The 16,718-nt window shown below is 47.7% G+C and overlaps 3 protein-coding genes across 4 annotated transcripts; 1 reads left to right on the top strand and 2 right to left on the bottom strand.

The window, feature by feature from the left end:
• The first annotated feature begins 1,608 nt into the window (after positions 1 to 1,608).
• Positions 1,609 to 7,162, top strand: LOC135815292 (uncharacterized). Its single transcript, XM_065328568.1, has 2 exons — positions 1,609 to 2,120; positions 5,299 to 7,162. The coding sequence occupies exons 1-2, from the start codon at positions 1,875 to 1,877 to the stop codon at positions 6,601 to 6,603; spliced, it is 1,551 nt and encodes a 516-aa protein (XP_065184640.1). The 5' UTR covers positions 1,609 to 1,874; the 3' UTR covers positions 6,604 to 7,162.
• A 1,908-nt stretch (positions 7,163 to 9,070) lies between these two features.
• LOC135813482 (protein C19orf12-like) lies at positions 9,071 to 9,484 on the bottom strand. Its single transcript, XM_065326574.1, has one exon. The coding sequence runs from the start codon at positions 9,482 to 9,484 to the stop codon at positions 9,071 to 9,073; it is 414 nt and encodes a 137-aa protein (XP_065182646.1).
• A 1,901-nt stretch (positions 9,485 to 11,385) lies between these two features.
• Positions 11,386 to 16,482, bottom strand: LOC135815290 (EEF1A lysine methyltransferase 1-like). 2 transcript variants are annotated; one of them, XM_065328567.1, is made up of 5 exons: positions 16,257 to 16,482; positions 13,924 to 14,006; positions 13,349 to 13,632; positions 12,520 to 12,689; positions 11,386 to 12,314 (listed from the first exon to the last, which is right to left on the bottom strand). In XM_065328567.1, exons 1-4 carry the CDS (start codon positions 16,380 to 16,382, stop codon positions 12,562 to 12,564), a joined length of 621 nt encoding a protein of 206 aa, XP_065184639.1. In that variant the 5' UTR covers positions 16,383 to 16,482; the 3' UTR covers positions 11,386 to 12,314; positions 12,520 to 12,561. The 2 variants fall into 2 exon arrangements, with proteins under 2 accessions (XP_065184639.1, XP_065184638.1); XM_065328566.1 differs by having other exon boundaries at positions 11,386 to 12,689.
• Positions 16,483 to 16,718: the final 236 nt, after the last annotated feature.

The raw sequence follows: 16,718 nt of genomic DNA, 5'->3' as shown, positions 1-16,718 counted from the left end.
AACAACAATAAAACGTAGCCTGTAGAATGTAAAAAGGCACTGAGTACAGTTTAATTCAATATCCATGTCCAGTATTTATAATAAAAATAATCTGCTGCAATTTATAGATTCTCACATGCGAGCAACCTGGGCCTCAGCAACAACCAGCTCAGCAGACTCCGGATGCCGAACCGATCGCTCACGGAAAAGACCCCGTGAACCCCGCAAACACATGATGCATGATCGCAACAGGGCAAATGAGAGACGGCATCTGATGTAAGATATTACGTGGGAGTACTGCTCCTTCCTCCTTTCCGCTCTCAATAACGCGATTCGGCGATAGAGTGATGTCGCCGCTCTTCCCATGCCACCACTTGCCGATAGCACAACAGGCATGAACGTCGCATGCTCCACCTCTCTCACTCTCTCTTCATAACATCGTCGCTTTTCTTTTTCATGGCGCCGATAGACAGTGGTGTGTGGTGCAGATCGATTTGAGCGTGCATGAGGATTAAAAACCCGTATATCAAGTAAAGTACGCTCAAAACGACTGCCCCACACACCACTGACCGCTACATCAAGCCGCGCATGCTCCTCCACAATAGCAGACCTGTATCTCATTCTCTCTCCAGTGAGTGGCATGTACATGTAGTAGTAATACTATTAGTCTTTGACGGCGACGCTCGATTGATCTGACAATGATTTTGATATGCATGCTGTGGATCGAACGACAGTCACGCCAGTGCATACCTGAATCAAGGCCAAGGCCAGCAAGGGGAATAAGGCAGCAATGTTGTCCCCAGCGCGGGCTTGCGATGGTTTGGAGGCAACAACGTTGTGAATGGCCAATGCCAAGGCAATGGTCCTCAGCGCTTGTTCAGCACCTCCATGAGCGACACTGACTCACGCTGCTATCTGGTGTTCACGAGGTGTTTGTCGCGCTGGAAACGGAGCGTCTCTGTACGTTTGTATCCCTGGTGATGTTTGTGCCTGGAGAGCAGTAGTATAATAATTATTATAAGTGGTGCTCTCCAGGCACAATCTTCCTCAGCCTACTCAAGCTCAACTGATGAGGGGTGAATTCCCCGAAACACTGTGTATTGAGCAGGGAGTGGTGCTTTCTTGCACGTTTGCCGAGTGGACGCCTGGACGGTTCGATGGACTTCTCGTGTGCTCTGGATGGCAGTCGTGAGTCAGTCAAGTGAGAATTCAAGTCAGCAGGAACACCGCGAGCTCCCATGTAGGGAGCAACACACTCTTCCCCTACTATCGCCGAAGTCGCACCAACCTCTTCTCCACATGATTGTACCAAGAATACATACCGTACCGGTAACCAATAATTATTATGTCATTGTAGAGTCTACACTTGATTGTACTTACCAGGGAGTCGTAAAAGCCGACTAGACTCCCTGCACGTAGATTGTAGACCTACCAATGTAAAAAAAAAATACTAGTTTACCATGGTTTACGCTGCGGCGTGTAGTCTTTGTAGACTCTACCAATCAGCAAAAACAACGCCATGGTAACCGGACAATCAGCTGTGTGCGCTGCGAGCGATGCATGGCGCATGTGCAAACAGCAAAGAACCTGACTCCTGACTCCCAACCAAAACCTACCTAGTCTGGCCCTCGACTGATTCCAGAGCTCGCGCCGAAAACCCCACACAACACTGGGCAGATGCAGATCGGAAACCCTAACATCTCGCCTGTCGACCGTTTCCTGCCGACTCGCGACAACAACCAGGTCCCTCATTGCTGGCGCAGTTGCCGCGGGCCGTTCGAGGAAGGTTAGCGGTCTCGCGAGATCGGGTGCTAGCTGAAAGAAGGCTAGGTTAGTGGTACCGCTATCACCAGGAACTAACAGTCACACTCCTGTAGTGTCGCTTTGTCGAAAAAATGGACCAACCTGGAGATGTCGTCCCGAAGAGTAACGAGGAAAACGCGCCCGCCGGAACAACTACAATGGAGACGTCACCTGACGAAGTGGACCAAAAAGGACGAGAAATCGCTACCGAAAGAGCCAGAGCCATTGGCGTCGACGGCGAAGGGCCAATCAGCGGAATAGTCAAGTGGTTCAGCTTCAAGCTGGGCTATGGATTCGTGATCCGTGACGACGGGAAAGGAGATGTTTTCGTCTATCAGGTGAGCGCAGCCTCATGCTTTAGTTCCTTTGACTTTTTAGGAAGTAAACATTAAATTTTTATTTATTTTCGATGTTCCTTGACTCACAACACTTGCGACTTGGGGTGGAGTACGGGTTGAGTACATGTATGCGCTTCCATGAAGGAGGGTGGTCGGACTCGAGAATATGTCGGGTGTGCTGTATTGGATTGCTAAGCACCCTACCCTCACGTTCATGTGTGACGAACGGTGTGTTGCTTCGGGGCGGTGTTTGAATGTCACGAGGAGGTATTTGAATGCTCATGCACTGCGGCTTTAGAGTTTCTTCTTTATCGCTTCTGCCTCGCTCGACAAACGCTGCATTACTGCCATTAGCTCCTGTAAAGATAGTTGCTGTTTTTCGGATGAAACGCGAAATTCAGACTTGCTAATGTAAGAACGTGAAGGTCGGCGAGCCTTTACTTAGCTTTAGTGGTTGGTTGGTTGGACTCCGCGAGCGGCTTCGTTAGCTTCCTGATCCGTGGATTCGCGCCGAAGTGCGCGATGAAATTGAAGTGCTCTTTGTCGCACGGGCTATAACCCGTCGTTTCATCGCTTCGCTCTTACTCGCCTCGTATACATGGTATATGCACGCGTTTCCTCTTTGAATTCGCGGTCGAGTGCAGGATGCGTGACAAAACCGACACAGACAATCACTGATCGGACTATGACAAGCAGCACCGTGCCAATTCTGGCGTATAAATACAACGGTACAACATGCTTAGTGGAGTGCGAAACATAGCACATCACTCCATCGTATGCTCAATGAACAGACTCAGTGTACATAGATGATTCTCTGCCTCCAGACCAGAGTAAAGCTGAGTGCGAAACTGCATGACAAACAGACTCAGTGCTGCTCATGGTAAAATAATTATTTAATCATCTACTCAGTCTAGAACCTGTGACAGTGATTGTGTATTGTGATGCCACTTCTCATCTCGTTGGCCACCTGGTACCTGGCCGCCAGATCATGAGAACGTGACTACTGTTGTGGACATTGAAATCCAATGGGATGACCCTGGTTGGCGCCCTAAGTAGGGAGTTCAGTTCCGGTCTGTGTCAGGCGAAAACAGCTCGCTTGTACAACACATACACACTGTAAAAATGTTAACGGATTTCAATGTCCACCACGGTATAATAATAATAATAGTGATGTAACGAACCATGAATTTTGCGAACAACTAAAGCACCACTCCAGGGGACAAACGATTATTCAACTATTCCAATGCGAAGTGTACATGTACATGTAGCGAACACACAACACAAGCGGAGTCAGAGTAGATTTTACCATGGTCTACCTGGAGTCAGAGTAGATTTTACCATGGTCTACCCGCTCGTAGTCTACATGTAGTCATTGTCTGCAACACAGTACAAAGTAAGAATGCATTAACTGCAACACAGTACAAAGTAAGTATGCATATTAACTCGGAGTTGCAACAAACTAGCCTTGTGACTTCTTGTTCTGTGTACAGCAGTGAGTACAGTCAACTTTGCAAATAACGACTGCGGATATAACAACAATACGCGAATAACGACAGAATTTCCATGCCCAGAGCAAAGTCCCATCCCACTGCAATACATATAATGAGACTTCGGGTATAACGACACTTCGTGAATAACGACACCTTTTTGATGCCCCGCCGAGTGTCGTTATAAGCGAAGTTGACTGTATATCAAAAAGAATTGAAGAAGAAAAGACACCCGGCTGCCAGAAGCACAGGCAAGCTGCAGCTCATGGTGAGCAATTGCACTGAGACAGGTTTTTAGCGGTCACTGTAAACCGGGAAACCATGGCGATCTGGAAGCGTTCGCAAAATTCGCTGTAGGTGTGAAATCACAAATGACTATGTTAGCAGCCGCGAAACGTAGAACTGTAGTACTAATGGAATTGACTCCAATCGCAAACATATCCGATAGTCTGTGCATGCAAATCGCCAAAAAAACTGGCACCAGTGTTCCTGTGTTACAGTACCCATACTGTGTGGCATTGGAGGTGACAGTAAGTGTACATGTATGTGTGTGTGTGCGGGGGGGGGGGGGGGGGGGGGGGTGACATCGTGAATTAAAGGGGAAGTTAAGGCAAAAATTAAAATTTCACCAGTTGTAGTCTTCGGGGTGCTGAGTCGAATGGTCTTGGTCCGAGAAAGCTGAGACGCTCCCTTCCTACTTGAATCCCAATCGAACTCGCGCACTTCCACCGAAACTGGGTGACTGCGCCCTACTAGATGGGGATTTGTATGCAAAATGTCACTAAAAGCGCCGTTTCGTTCTTATAAAAGCATGGATGACCGCGATTGGCCCATATATTGTAGTCTTTTGGATGCTGAGTCGACTGGTTTTGGTCCGAAAAGGCTGCGATGCAGCGTTCCTCCTTTATTCCCAATCGAACATGCTTGAACAAGCGGTCACGTGCTCCTGCGTACACCAGTCAGCTGGTCACCGTGCCTGCAGGGTACAACTTACTAGCCTGTTTGACCTTTTTTGGGTGCAGTCCTGTCACTCGAGTTGAACTCGAGTTGAACCTTGGTGTGAAAGTTGTCGCCTGCTGGCGTGGTGACCAGGTGATTTGGGCACCCAGGAGCACATGACCACTTGTTCAACCATGTTCGATTGGGAATAAAGGAGGAACGCTGCATCGCAGCCTTTTCGGACCAAAACCAGTCGACTCAGCGTCCAAAAGACTACAACATATGGGCCAATCGCGGTCATCCGTGCTTTTATAAGAACGAAATGGCGCTTTTAGTGACATTTTGCATACAAATCCCCATCTAGTAGGGCGCAGTCACCCAGTTTCGGTGGAAGTGCGTGAGTTCGATTGGGATTCAAGTAGGAAGGGAGCGTCTCAGCTTTCTCGGACCAAGACCATTCGACTCAGCACCCCGAAGACTACAACTGGTGAAATTTTAATCTTTGCCTTAACTTCCCCTTTAATTTCCTAGATCACAATAGTGACATACACATGATATCAAGAGTACATACCAGGACAGCCGAAAGCAGAGAGTCCTGGAGCCATGCACTCTTGCTGATGTCAATTGCATGTACTAGTACTCGGTGATATAGCCAAGGTGTATGTACGGGGTGGTGCGAATATCCTGGTCAAAATTCACTCTTAGCTACATGTATGTACTGCTGCTATTTCTTTGTGTGTCGCTGTATGTAGCAAACAATCTGCAAGAAGGGATATAGGACACTGTCACAGGGTGAGAAAGTGCTCATGTACGTGGTGGATCAGAACATTCCACCGGAATCTGCAGCTGACGTGCACAAGGGACCAGAGGCAACGATCGTAATGGGGTCGGACGGTGGAGATGTTGTTGGCTGTGTTGGCGGCAAGGCTGCAGGTGGTAGCAAGCCGTCGAAAGACAAGCCTGTGATGAAATGCTACAACTGCACGTCCACTGGTCACATCGCCCTGCATTGTCCCAAGCCGCCGACCAGGGTCTGCCACGCATGCGGCGATGAGGGCCACGTACGTGCGGTGTGTCCATACACGTTTGCTGCTGCTGCGCCATGGCAGGGGGCGGCGGCGTATCCTGCTGGTATGGAACAGCATTACCCGCAACCAACTGGCTTTAGCTACGTGGTGCCTGTGATCGATGGCGGTGTGCTCAACGATAGCACAACGGTTACTCAAACTCTGAGTCCACCCTTCCCATCCGTCGGAAATGGCCAGTATTGGAGCATGCCATCACCACATCCACATAATCTGGCGAACAGACAGCAAGGTGTCAAGGTTGGCTATAAGCATACACCTCTCCTTCAAGGTAGCCTGCCCGGTGCAGCCAATCTTAATCAGCATGCGCCGACAATGGCTGAAAAATATATGCCGACAGGTCACCAACAGCAGCAGCAACCTGTGGTGGCAACGTATGCTGCCAATGTACACCCTATAATGCAGCAGCACCATTTGCCGACGGCGTATGTACAGTGGATAGGCCCAGCAGCCCAAGTCTCAACACAGCCAGCAGCACCATTCCACATCTTGGCTCCTGTGGCACCGATGCAGCAGCATTGTGGCCCTAATCCTGTGGAACCGAATGGCGTGTTCGCAGCACATGCCTCCAGCGATGGGGCTGCTGCGGCTGCAGGCGTACATGTGCACGGGGTGACTGTACCATCGTCTACACCGCATAATCAACAGGGTACAGGTCAGCAACCTTTGCAGCAGACTCTGATGCAACAGCCACCATCTGCCATGCCACAGCCCATGGCTCGCACACAGCAGGGACCTCAACACCACCACCACCAGCAGCAACAGCAGGTGTTGAACATGAATGCTGCAGTGCCACCGGCGATGACGCTGATGCCAGCGGCCGAGGTATCGGCGGCCAACTGCAACTGGGTTGGCGGTGTCCCTGTTGCGGCGATGCCTGGATACTCTGGCAGCAGCAGCAGCAGCACCAGCCAAAATCAGACGCCGAGCGATGTCTACATACCAACTGCCCACGACTACATGGCTATGTGACTGATACAGGCACTCACAACACAACCCTTTGCTGCAAAAGCAGCACCACCAGCAGTAGCACAGACTGCACGATTTAATATTGCTCGTATTCACTGAATGTTCAAGCCATTTGCACATGCATACATGTACTAATTTCTCTGTTTCCTTTCTCCTCTTTTATATTGCTTGCACTACCTTTCATGTACTTTCAGCTCAGAGCAGACATGCGGTGCTCGTGGACATTGGCATGCATCTATGCATTGCCGGTGAAGCGCAGTGCCCTGCTGAGCTCGACACTGGCACGCGTGGACTTTGAACCCGACGCATTTGCCCACTGGCACGCTCCACAACTCTCAATGATTTTTGATCACATGCCTAGCCACTCTCTGTGTGAAGTGTTTGCACCGCGCATTTCTCCGAGTCCTTTTTCTTTAGGCTTTACTCGGACGCTTTTTTTTCCTGCAGCAACAGGCCGCATTACTGATAGGGACGTACATGAAATTGCCAGGGAGTGAATTTGTATTCATATTGATGAAATGTAAATTTGGTAATAGACTTCTTGTGCTCTGATTGACTTTAATTAACATGGGCTTCTTGAAATATGGTTTTCATGGGCCAATGCTACTTGCTAGGATGTTGGCTTTTTCAAGGTGCGTCCAGGCCTTGTAGACTAGTTTCACCGCGATAACTTCAATGCCAATCTGTGTGAAGAGGCAGCAAATCCTGTTAAAAATATTGGCTAGAATCATTGCATTTTCTCACCATACTGCCATGCAAAGTCCATCAACACAATGTCATATCACTGGGCCACAACAGATTGATTTATCGACTATTACTTTTAAATGAGATATGAATGTCACAACAAGAGTAGGACGAGCTGAAGTGACCTTGGATTACTTTATTAAAAAAAAAACCACAATGCCAAGCGATCGGGAGACGATGCGAAAACAATAAGATACGAGAGTTCCAGTGGCCCTTGTCAATAAGGTAGCACAATGGCATGCATAGCTTTGTACCTCTCGTACACCGCAGCACTGATAAAGCGCGTTGTGGTGATAATAGTGCTCAAAGCGAAACCGACCTGTCGCATACATTTTCATTGCCTATAGCAACTATTATTATTATAGCAATAGCGATGAGCCTCTTCGCTCCTGCCTCTATCCTATTTCACCTAATAAATTCCTCTCCAGCTGAGCAGTGTCCTCTGATAGTGGATTGTGCTCGCTGTGAATGCGCTTACTGCATCAGCAATGAAGAGGACAGTGGAATGATGACACCATGAATACGTTCTGAGCTGAAATGACATCCCAACGGTATCAAGAGTACATAACCGGGTTATGTACATGTAGAAGTACATGTAGAAGTACATTGCAGGCATTTTGCCTACAAGTAGTTGTAGTGGTACGCTATTTGGAATTCCAGCGCACACGTACATACCGTGGTGGTGCAAGCGTACTCAAAACAGGCAGGATTGCCCAAACCAAGATATGACTCCCCATTGCCAAGTTCTCACCTAAAACCCTAACACTAAGCACACCAGCAAGATAACTCTTTTAACGTCACCGTGAGTATGCGTATGAAATTGAATATAGTTTTTTTAAACTACTTGTCCGACTTTAATAGCATTGAAATGTGGTTGCGACAGCTACTATGTAGTAGCTGGATACAGCACCTGCAACTAGCCGGATGTATCATTCCAAGTAATCCAGTGACGTATGCCAAGAAGCACCAACATACTATGAAGTACAGCGCTGCCCAATGCAATCAGATTGAGTGCGCTAGTGTGGTGGTACCTGGAGTGGAGCCCAGCAGGGCTGTGCACTGGTTCAGAGTGCTAGCTTAGCCATGGGGACAGATTTCACATAGGGTATTACTGAAGAGCAAAGGGAATCTGTGGAGACAACAACAGCCGAAGCAACAAGTTGCTTTTCAGTTTCAAGTTTTCACCCTCCCCCAAATATGCAATAGCCCATGGGGGTTACTTGCTTTGGCGTGATGCACTTCAAGTAAATTCAAATTTCCGTCCAAAAGAAAGCCCGGAAATATGGTCAGATGAAGCTGAAGTCATCCAAGCCAAGGCTGAACAAAAACATTACTTGAAAGTACTCCATACAGTTCTACTTCTGCTACAGTTCCTTCTCAAACAGCTGCACATTATACCTACTTTTCGGGGTTATTGGGAGGAGGGAGGTGAATATTGCCGGAGAAGATAAACCCACGTAGTCAAGGCAGTGTTTTCATGTGGTTATGGGCATTGCAGCGTTGTCATTACAGCAATGCTCACGAACGGTGAAGTGCACTTTAACAAAACAATACTTGACGGCACCTGTCCGGCTGGAGGTCCGACGACGGCGTCGTCAGATGACTACAAGCATGGCACGGTCAGCAATCATATCAGGAGAGCCAAGCATAGTGAGGCATTGCACACCACTGAGCTGCAGAGCTCTGGTGCTGTACTATTTTGTGTTAGCCAGGCACCGCCGTGTTCCTACGCAACCTTCTGTTTCAACTCGTGCCAAAGGAAATCCTTTACCAAGTTGATAAGTATGAGTTTGAGGCCAGCATCCCCGGCCACCATGCTCAACAGCATGGCAGCATCGCTGTAGCTGATTTGCCTCGTTGCATCCAGAAAACGGCGCTGCAGCAGTTGTCTCTGAGCCGGCGACATCTCGCCAAGGACTTGGTGCACAGGCTTGAACTTCGCCGACGTGCACGTAGCGTATATACCACCTATTACTCCACCGATAGCAAAACCAGGCGGGCCCAATACCAAACCACCCGCAGCAGCACACAGGCCCACCTTCAGACCTCCCTTCAGGGATTCGCTCACTGTCACCCTGAGATTCTCCTCAGCAGCGATGATAGAGACAATCTCGTGCACTTCCTCAGGGGACAGCACCATCTTTCCTACTCCTAGCTGCTATGCTCACACTGATAATTATTATAGGCTGGGATAAGTACAGACAGTCGAACTGCAGCTGTCCACAACGTAATCCACAAGGCACAAGGAAAACTACAACAGTTACTGTTCTTGGTCAGCTGGCTCAGTAATGGCATACGAATACTATGGTCACTAAGAAAGTAGAAAGACTGCTATCCTTTATCGCTGATCTATCCCCGGGCACCCTGTCGCAAACCAAAACATTCGCATACAACAAGCTTGCAAGGATTTCCTGAATGAGTTGTTCTGTTACCATCGAAAAAAAGAGAAAAGAAAACAATGACAAGTGCACGTGTTCAGCATTTTGATTTTGACTGAAAAAAAAACAGAGTGCAGTGACAATGATGTATCTCAGTGCTGCTGATCTCACTCGTCAACAGCATGCTGATTGCTGTAGTTATGACAGGAAAGACCATCCTCAGTACGACACTCGACAGATCAGAGAGATTACCAGGCAAAGCATCATATCAAGACTGATTAGCCGAGTAACAGTTGTCAAGAGATAAAACACTTGAAAGAAAAACGCAGGTTTTCAACCCCTATCGTGAACGGACATTATGTCGTGTAAAAAAATCAAGTCTTTACTCATGATAATAGGCACACTCTTGGTAAAATCAAGAATGAATACTGTAGCCCAGGGAGCCTCCGGTACTAAAAATAGGTTTTTAGTTCTCCCTGCTGTAGCCCATTCCAGGACTCTTGACATGTGTAACGTTATACGAGTAGAGGAGCTACTCCCTGGATATGATTATCGACTGCGAAATGACAATAAATAGGTGTACTAAATGTGTGTAGCTACATGATCTGATTATAAAATACAAAGTCATGTACAGTGCTGGCGACTGAAATCCGACCCCCTCGCTGGCGAGGGGGTCGGCGAGGGGGTCGGCGAGGGGGTCAGTGAGGGGGTCGGATTTCAGTTGCCAGCACTGTACGTTTGTTTAGAACACGGAGGCTCCACTTCAGCCAATTCTTATCACGATCAGTCACCACCACCACACAAAGGTCGTTGATGCTGCAAAGTTCTATAAAAAAAAAGATGAGATATCCAAATTTTCGCCCTTCGGGCTTCATCAGGGAGTAAAATAATAAAGTCATGTACATCTAATAACTGTTAATACTAGTAGCGGACTCCCGGTACCAGTTACAGACCCCGGGCTCTGATGGGTACAAGCAGTTGGCAGAAACACAGGCACAAGTGGTAGACCTGCCCCATATAAACGATGACTTTTTACAAGTTCCTGACACATTTCAACCCCCCCCCCCCCCTCTCATTCTTCTCCAGGAGACTTAGCCTCAAAGGTAGGCATACCAGGGCAGGCCGGACATCCGGACAGGGCTCTTTTCAGTTATTTGCAGTCACGGAAGGTTTCTATCCAGGAGCTTGCCCAGCAATCGCAAGGCACACAGCGACTGACATTCTGTATACCATGCCCCAGTCCCCGTTGATACGACTCCCTGATCTACTGTGAAAGCTATTATTCTAACGAGGCGCATATATAACGATTTCCCAAAATTGACTAGTTTACGTGTACCAAAGGTAACGATTTTCACTCATTCTCAACGCTCAATAGGACAGTATTAGGGTATATGTATCGATTTCTGTATAACGATTTCTATTTTAACGACAGATTTCTCCTCGTTAACTCGTTAGAGTTAGCACTTCGTTATATTATGGCTTTTACAGTACCCATGACGAGGGAGCCCTGCACATGGGGTACCGGTATGTGTAGGGCTCCTTGCCCTTGACCCAGGGACTGGATAATTATATTTCACTGCACAATGTCATGTACATGTACTTCTGCACTCCTGTGCTCATCGTGCAATGTTGCACAGTGAAGCTCTCAATCTATAACATGAAGCACATTGTGGATATACCATGATGTACAATCATTACATGTATGTAGACCAGGGAGTAGTAAAGTACCGGTATAATACTTCTTCCAGCCAGCTGGTGTGAAACTTGAAGCCGGAAAGAACTTTGTCATGCTAAGCACAGAGCTAGAGATGTGCCACAGATAATTATTGCAATGACTGAGCCAGGCAATGGCAAGCACACACTTCTCTGGCTACGCAGACACACATCCCTGCATTCATATGCAGGTTAAAATCGTGGACTGTGACTACGGAGTCGTGTGTACTCGTACGACTCCCGATTGTGACGCTTTCCTGAGCAGTGAAGAGGCTCAAGTTCAAAATTGTCATGAGAAGCATAATAATTGCGAGAAACTCTGTGAAATAATTCAAATAGTAGTATGGTTGTTCTTCGTAATCAAATGGTCACAGAGTCTTGGCCCATGCCTGTGCCTGCCCAAGTGCAGCAAGCGACGTAAACAGTGCGCAACCAGCAACTCAGTTACTGTGATCACTGATCAATCATCTGTCAATGGGCGGCATTTACAGTCAGCCACATCAGGAGAAACCGTCCGACCCAGCAGCCAAATATTTCTTGAAGTAACACGTAATAAGCACTTGCGGAACGCTCTGGAGCTGATCCAGTAAGCGACCTCAACCAAGCGTCCAAACAGCCGGTCTGCTACACCTGCTGCTCCCCAAGACAGCAAGTGTAGTGCGATGTGGACAATGCGGAACACGGCTGTGATGTGCTGATCTGCGGGCAACAGCCTTCTAGTTTCAAGTACGTGCATGTACGCACTCCCACAGAACACGACTGCACAATTCCGGGGATGACCGCAGTACTACGCGCCGTCTTCAACTGGTCTAGATGCAGTCCAGGAAAGCATGAGTCTCGTGTCCTTCCAGAGAGCAACGATCGGCATTGGATACCAGGCTGGAAATCACAATAACAATGCCCAAGACCAACTGAGCAAATGGTATTGAGGTAGTTGGCAAACCCGCCACAGAACTGATGGCAAGAAGATGAACAAGCAGTGGCGGACACCATCACAGCTGTAAGACCTTACCAGCAAGGCCACAAATGCATAAAACCTATGCATTTGCATGCATAAATAATAGTTCTGCATAATAGTAGTTACCCATAGATTGAAGGAGATGATGTCAGGGTGCCAGCGCTCTCCTCAACTGAGTTGAGAGTCGTAGTTCACAAAGCAGCGGAACTCGTTGGCCAGGCCCTTCGAGTGACGCGGTTGGAATTGACATTCACGCACCTGTAGTAACCGTGCCGCTGCCTCTCCCATGATCTTTCCTGTATGCACAGACAATGATGCGGTGGATGTGCACAGTGTCAGAATCAACAGTAGCTATGATAGTATGGAAGATAGAGTAGCACGGCTAACAAAAAAAGCTTTACAAAATTAGGACAGGTATACCAAGGCAAAATGCATGCAGAGGCAGACCCCAAACCCAGATTTACATTTTCGCCTTAATTTAACCAAAATCAGGCTTCCAACATTCAACGGGACTCTTCTTCCTGAAGGCAATGTAGTACAGCACATGAACGATGACCACCGGAAGCAGTTTTATAAAACTCATTACTTTCATACACACTCCCTAGTAGTTAGATAGCTAGCGTTCACTTCCAAAAATGGCTCTGTCCTTCTGATCAGTGTTGCGATAATGTAGTGTGTTGGCCATTGTCAGTGCATTCAGACCATTTTCTCAGGATTAAAGTCCATGAGTTACCCATCAAACGGCAAAAGAGAAAGAGGGAGAAATAGGGGAGAGAGAGAGAGAGAGAGAGAGAGACAGAGAGACAGAGAGAGAGAGAGAGAGAGAGAGAGAGAGAGAGAGAGAGAGAGAGAGAGAGAGAGAGAGAGAGAGAGAGAGAGAGAGAGAGAGAGAGAGAGAGAGAGAGAGAGAGAGAGAGAGAGAGCATGGCAGAGGAAAGGCGTATCAAAGACTAACCGGTGCACAAGAGCACTTTTCCACGGCTCAAGTACTTTACAGTTTGACTCGTCTTCTCTAAGCATTCGTCTGACAGGAAGGGAGGATCAGCCAGCACAATATCAAAGGATCCCTGCTCAGCGGCATCTGCGGGCAACTCCAGTGGTTTGTTGTAGTCGTAGAAAACAAAGTCTTCGCCATGCTGCTGGAACCGCTCATCGAATTCCAGTAGGACTGCCCGGCAGCCTTCTGGTTTGATGGATTGCAGCTTGTAGTATGTAGTTGGACAAGATATGCAAGCAATTCTGCAAAACAAGGAATAAAATGAATTTCATTCATCAGGCCAGTACCTGTAGATGTGTGCGTGCATGTGTGTGTGTGTGTGTGTGTGTGTGTGTGTGTGTGTGTGTGTGTGTGTGTGTGTGTGTGTGTGTGTGTGTGCATGTGTGTGTGTGTGCATGTGTGTGTGTGTGTGTGTGTGTGCATGTGTGTGTGTGCATGTGTGTGTGTGCATGTGTGTGTGCGCGTGTGTGTGTGTGTAACGGAGAGAGAATGAAGAGAGGAGATGCCAATGCTGACCTTGGTGTGGCACTTACCGTCCTGAGGGTCCTGCTTCGCGTATCGCTTCCTCGGCTAATGCAGTTGCAGTTTCTTCGTCGTACCAGAACTGGCTAAGTTGCTATTGGCGAACACCATGAACACAGGCACAGGTGAATGGCACATTATTAACAGGGAGAGCAGCAGACCTACATGTAAACCGATACCTTGCACCGTATTCTGCACTGGTAACCAGGGAGCCCTACACATACCGGTATGTGCAGGACTCCCTGCTGGCAACAACGGAACAAGAACATGCTTTGTGGGTCTAACTCACTACCGTAATAACGCATATACAAGCATATGCGCTAGGAAGCGGATTTTTGCTACAAACTCAGTTTTCAAAATGACATATCTTTGACGCGCATGTGCGACCCGAGTTCACTTGTCAATAGTTCTTAAGTTTCAGTCTCTTCATGGTCCTATGAATGTCAGCTTCATGGTTCTGTATGCTGTTTGTGAGAATTTTGACAGTGCTTCGCAAATCATGCGTTTGTAAGTGAGGGTGCGCCTACCGGTATCAGGATAAAGGCAGATGCACCATTACGTAAAGTTGCGGTCACTGAAATCCGACCCGAAATGCAAAACTGACGCCCTGGACCAGTTACGAATATATCACTGGGACTCTTACATGTGTACGCCCAGCCACATTCGTACCACTTCCAGGGCGTCGAGGGCCATGCAAGTTGAGGGCGCCAAATATGCACCTTAGGTCGGACTTCACCGAGCACAACTGTATATGTATGTTTGTTACTACGGTAATATTTGGACAGTTTAGGGAAGTGGACCAAATCTCCAAGGCATCTGGCTGGGCATGGTGACACAGCACCTTTCTACTTTCTAAACCCCAAATAGCCTTAGAGGTTGTGTGATTACATCAGTTAACCCTTTAAGATGCCTTGGCGAAGTTTCGGAAGTGCCGGCACAGCGCTGCACTGTGACTTGCACTGCATACATATAGCGCCTAAAAACGGCTCCGCTATACTTAGCGCCAAGAAGCGGTTTCACTAGATACTTAATGCCCAAACAAGGCCGGTCTAGGCAGCTCGAGGTGGAGTGCTCAGTGCACGAATGTACAGAGCAGTATACACATACAACGGAGGCGAAAGGCTGTGTAGCTGTAACTTCAAGTTTCACGCATTTCAGCGATCATCAGACAGCAGCATTTTACCTGATGATCGCTGAAATGCGTGAAACTTGAAGTTACAGCTACATAGCCTTTCGCCTCTGTTGTGTGTGTACTTAGTGCCCATACGCGGTTCCGCTGACTCACCATGCACCATGAAATCATTCGCATAACCTGTATATCACGGACATCGTCTATATCCAGGACCCATAACCAAGAGTTGGCAACTTTCATCCATGTCCTACGGGCCAGCTGTGTGGCGTGCTGCCTTCCTTCATTACATCATACACCTTCACTTGTGCAGTACAACCACCCCCCCCCCCCCCCCACACGCACTTGCCCATGGTTTGAAACAAACTTTCGCCTTTCAGACAAAACAAGGGCTGTGCACCTAAAGACTTGGGGATCTGCGCCGGGACTTGCACAAATCAAAGGAAAACTGGTGGACATGTATGACAGATTGCAGATATTGAGTTCACGAATACAGGACGTGGTGTAGGCAAGTTATGTAATCATGGTAATGGAGGCAGCATACCGGCCACAAGGCATATTCACAGTCGCATACCCCTGGTTATGGAGTCGTATTTGAGTACAGGGCCGACCATGAATACTCATGTATTTACTACAGACGATGAAACCTGGCTAAGCCAACCGCTCAAGAGACCTTCAAAGCCTGGTCTCTGTTACTGTACCAGGTGGTCTCCGTATCCAGTGTCATTGGACTGGAAATAGCTTCCCTTGGTGTTGCTTGCAGTGGTCTGCTGGGACAGGTGGTCGCCTTGACAGGTTTTAGTGTATTAATTTTTAATACATGACATTGTACATGACTTTGTACCTACATTGTAGAGGTGTTTCAGACGTTTGTGGATGGTTACACCTCCAAGGCATCTCTCAATTATGCATTCCGGAAAATGTACCGCATGCGCGTGTACATTATTTATTAATTATAGATGTTGCGCAAATGATGTCATGGCGGTGATGGCCCCCAGACACATGAATCATTTTAATACCGCCATGCTGTTACTTCAAAGTAGAATCATGTGGCACTTGAAGAAAGGAATTGCAGTTCACTGTTCTTGTTCAACGTGCTCCATTGGAGACTGTATTCAGCTAAATAGTTAGGTGTGGGCCAATAGTTTTGCTCGTAACGATAATGCATAGTACTATTAAAGGTGACATGTGATACATTGCTAGCGTTTTACATACCCAATTCTCAGAAGGCATCTGCTCTGCATTACTCTCAGCTGACGCCTGATTTTCAGTATAAAACTCCTTGAGAGCTTCGAGCGCGTGCGCAGACAGCTGTGGCTCATCGTCCGAGTCAGAAGACATCTCGAATCGAGTGAGAACGGCTGTTGCTGTTTCGACTCGATCCTTGGTTCGCCAAAGGCTAAAGGGATGGAAACGTGCAAAAAGTGTTATTTTGAATAAATATTTGAAGTCTGGTGAATTGAGCTCCCTTGTAAAGATTTCTTATGCCCCTCCGGGTTCGAGCCCCCCGCGCAACTTTTTGCTTCTTTTTCTTCTGCAGCTACCAGGCTACAGTCCATTTCAAAACTATAGACGCGGCGGGTTTTTGAAATATTTCAAATTTGGCTGGAACTTTTTGAGAATAGTTTTCGGAATATTGCTCAGGTCCGCTCCACAATTACTCTCGTATAGTTTCTA

This window comes from Sycon ciliatum, chromosome 4, assembly GCF_964019385.1.
Source record: "Sycon ciliatum chromosome 4, ocSycCili1.1, whole genome shotgun sequence".
Taxonomy (NCBI): Eukaryota; Metazoa; Porifera; class Calcarea; order Leucosolenida; family Sycettidae; genus Sycon; species Sycon ciliatum.
The sequence above is the reverse complement of the archived record's forward strand: the minus strand, read 5'-3'. Positions and strand labels throughout refer to the sequence as shown.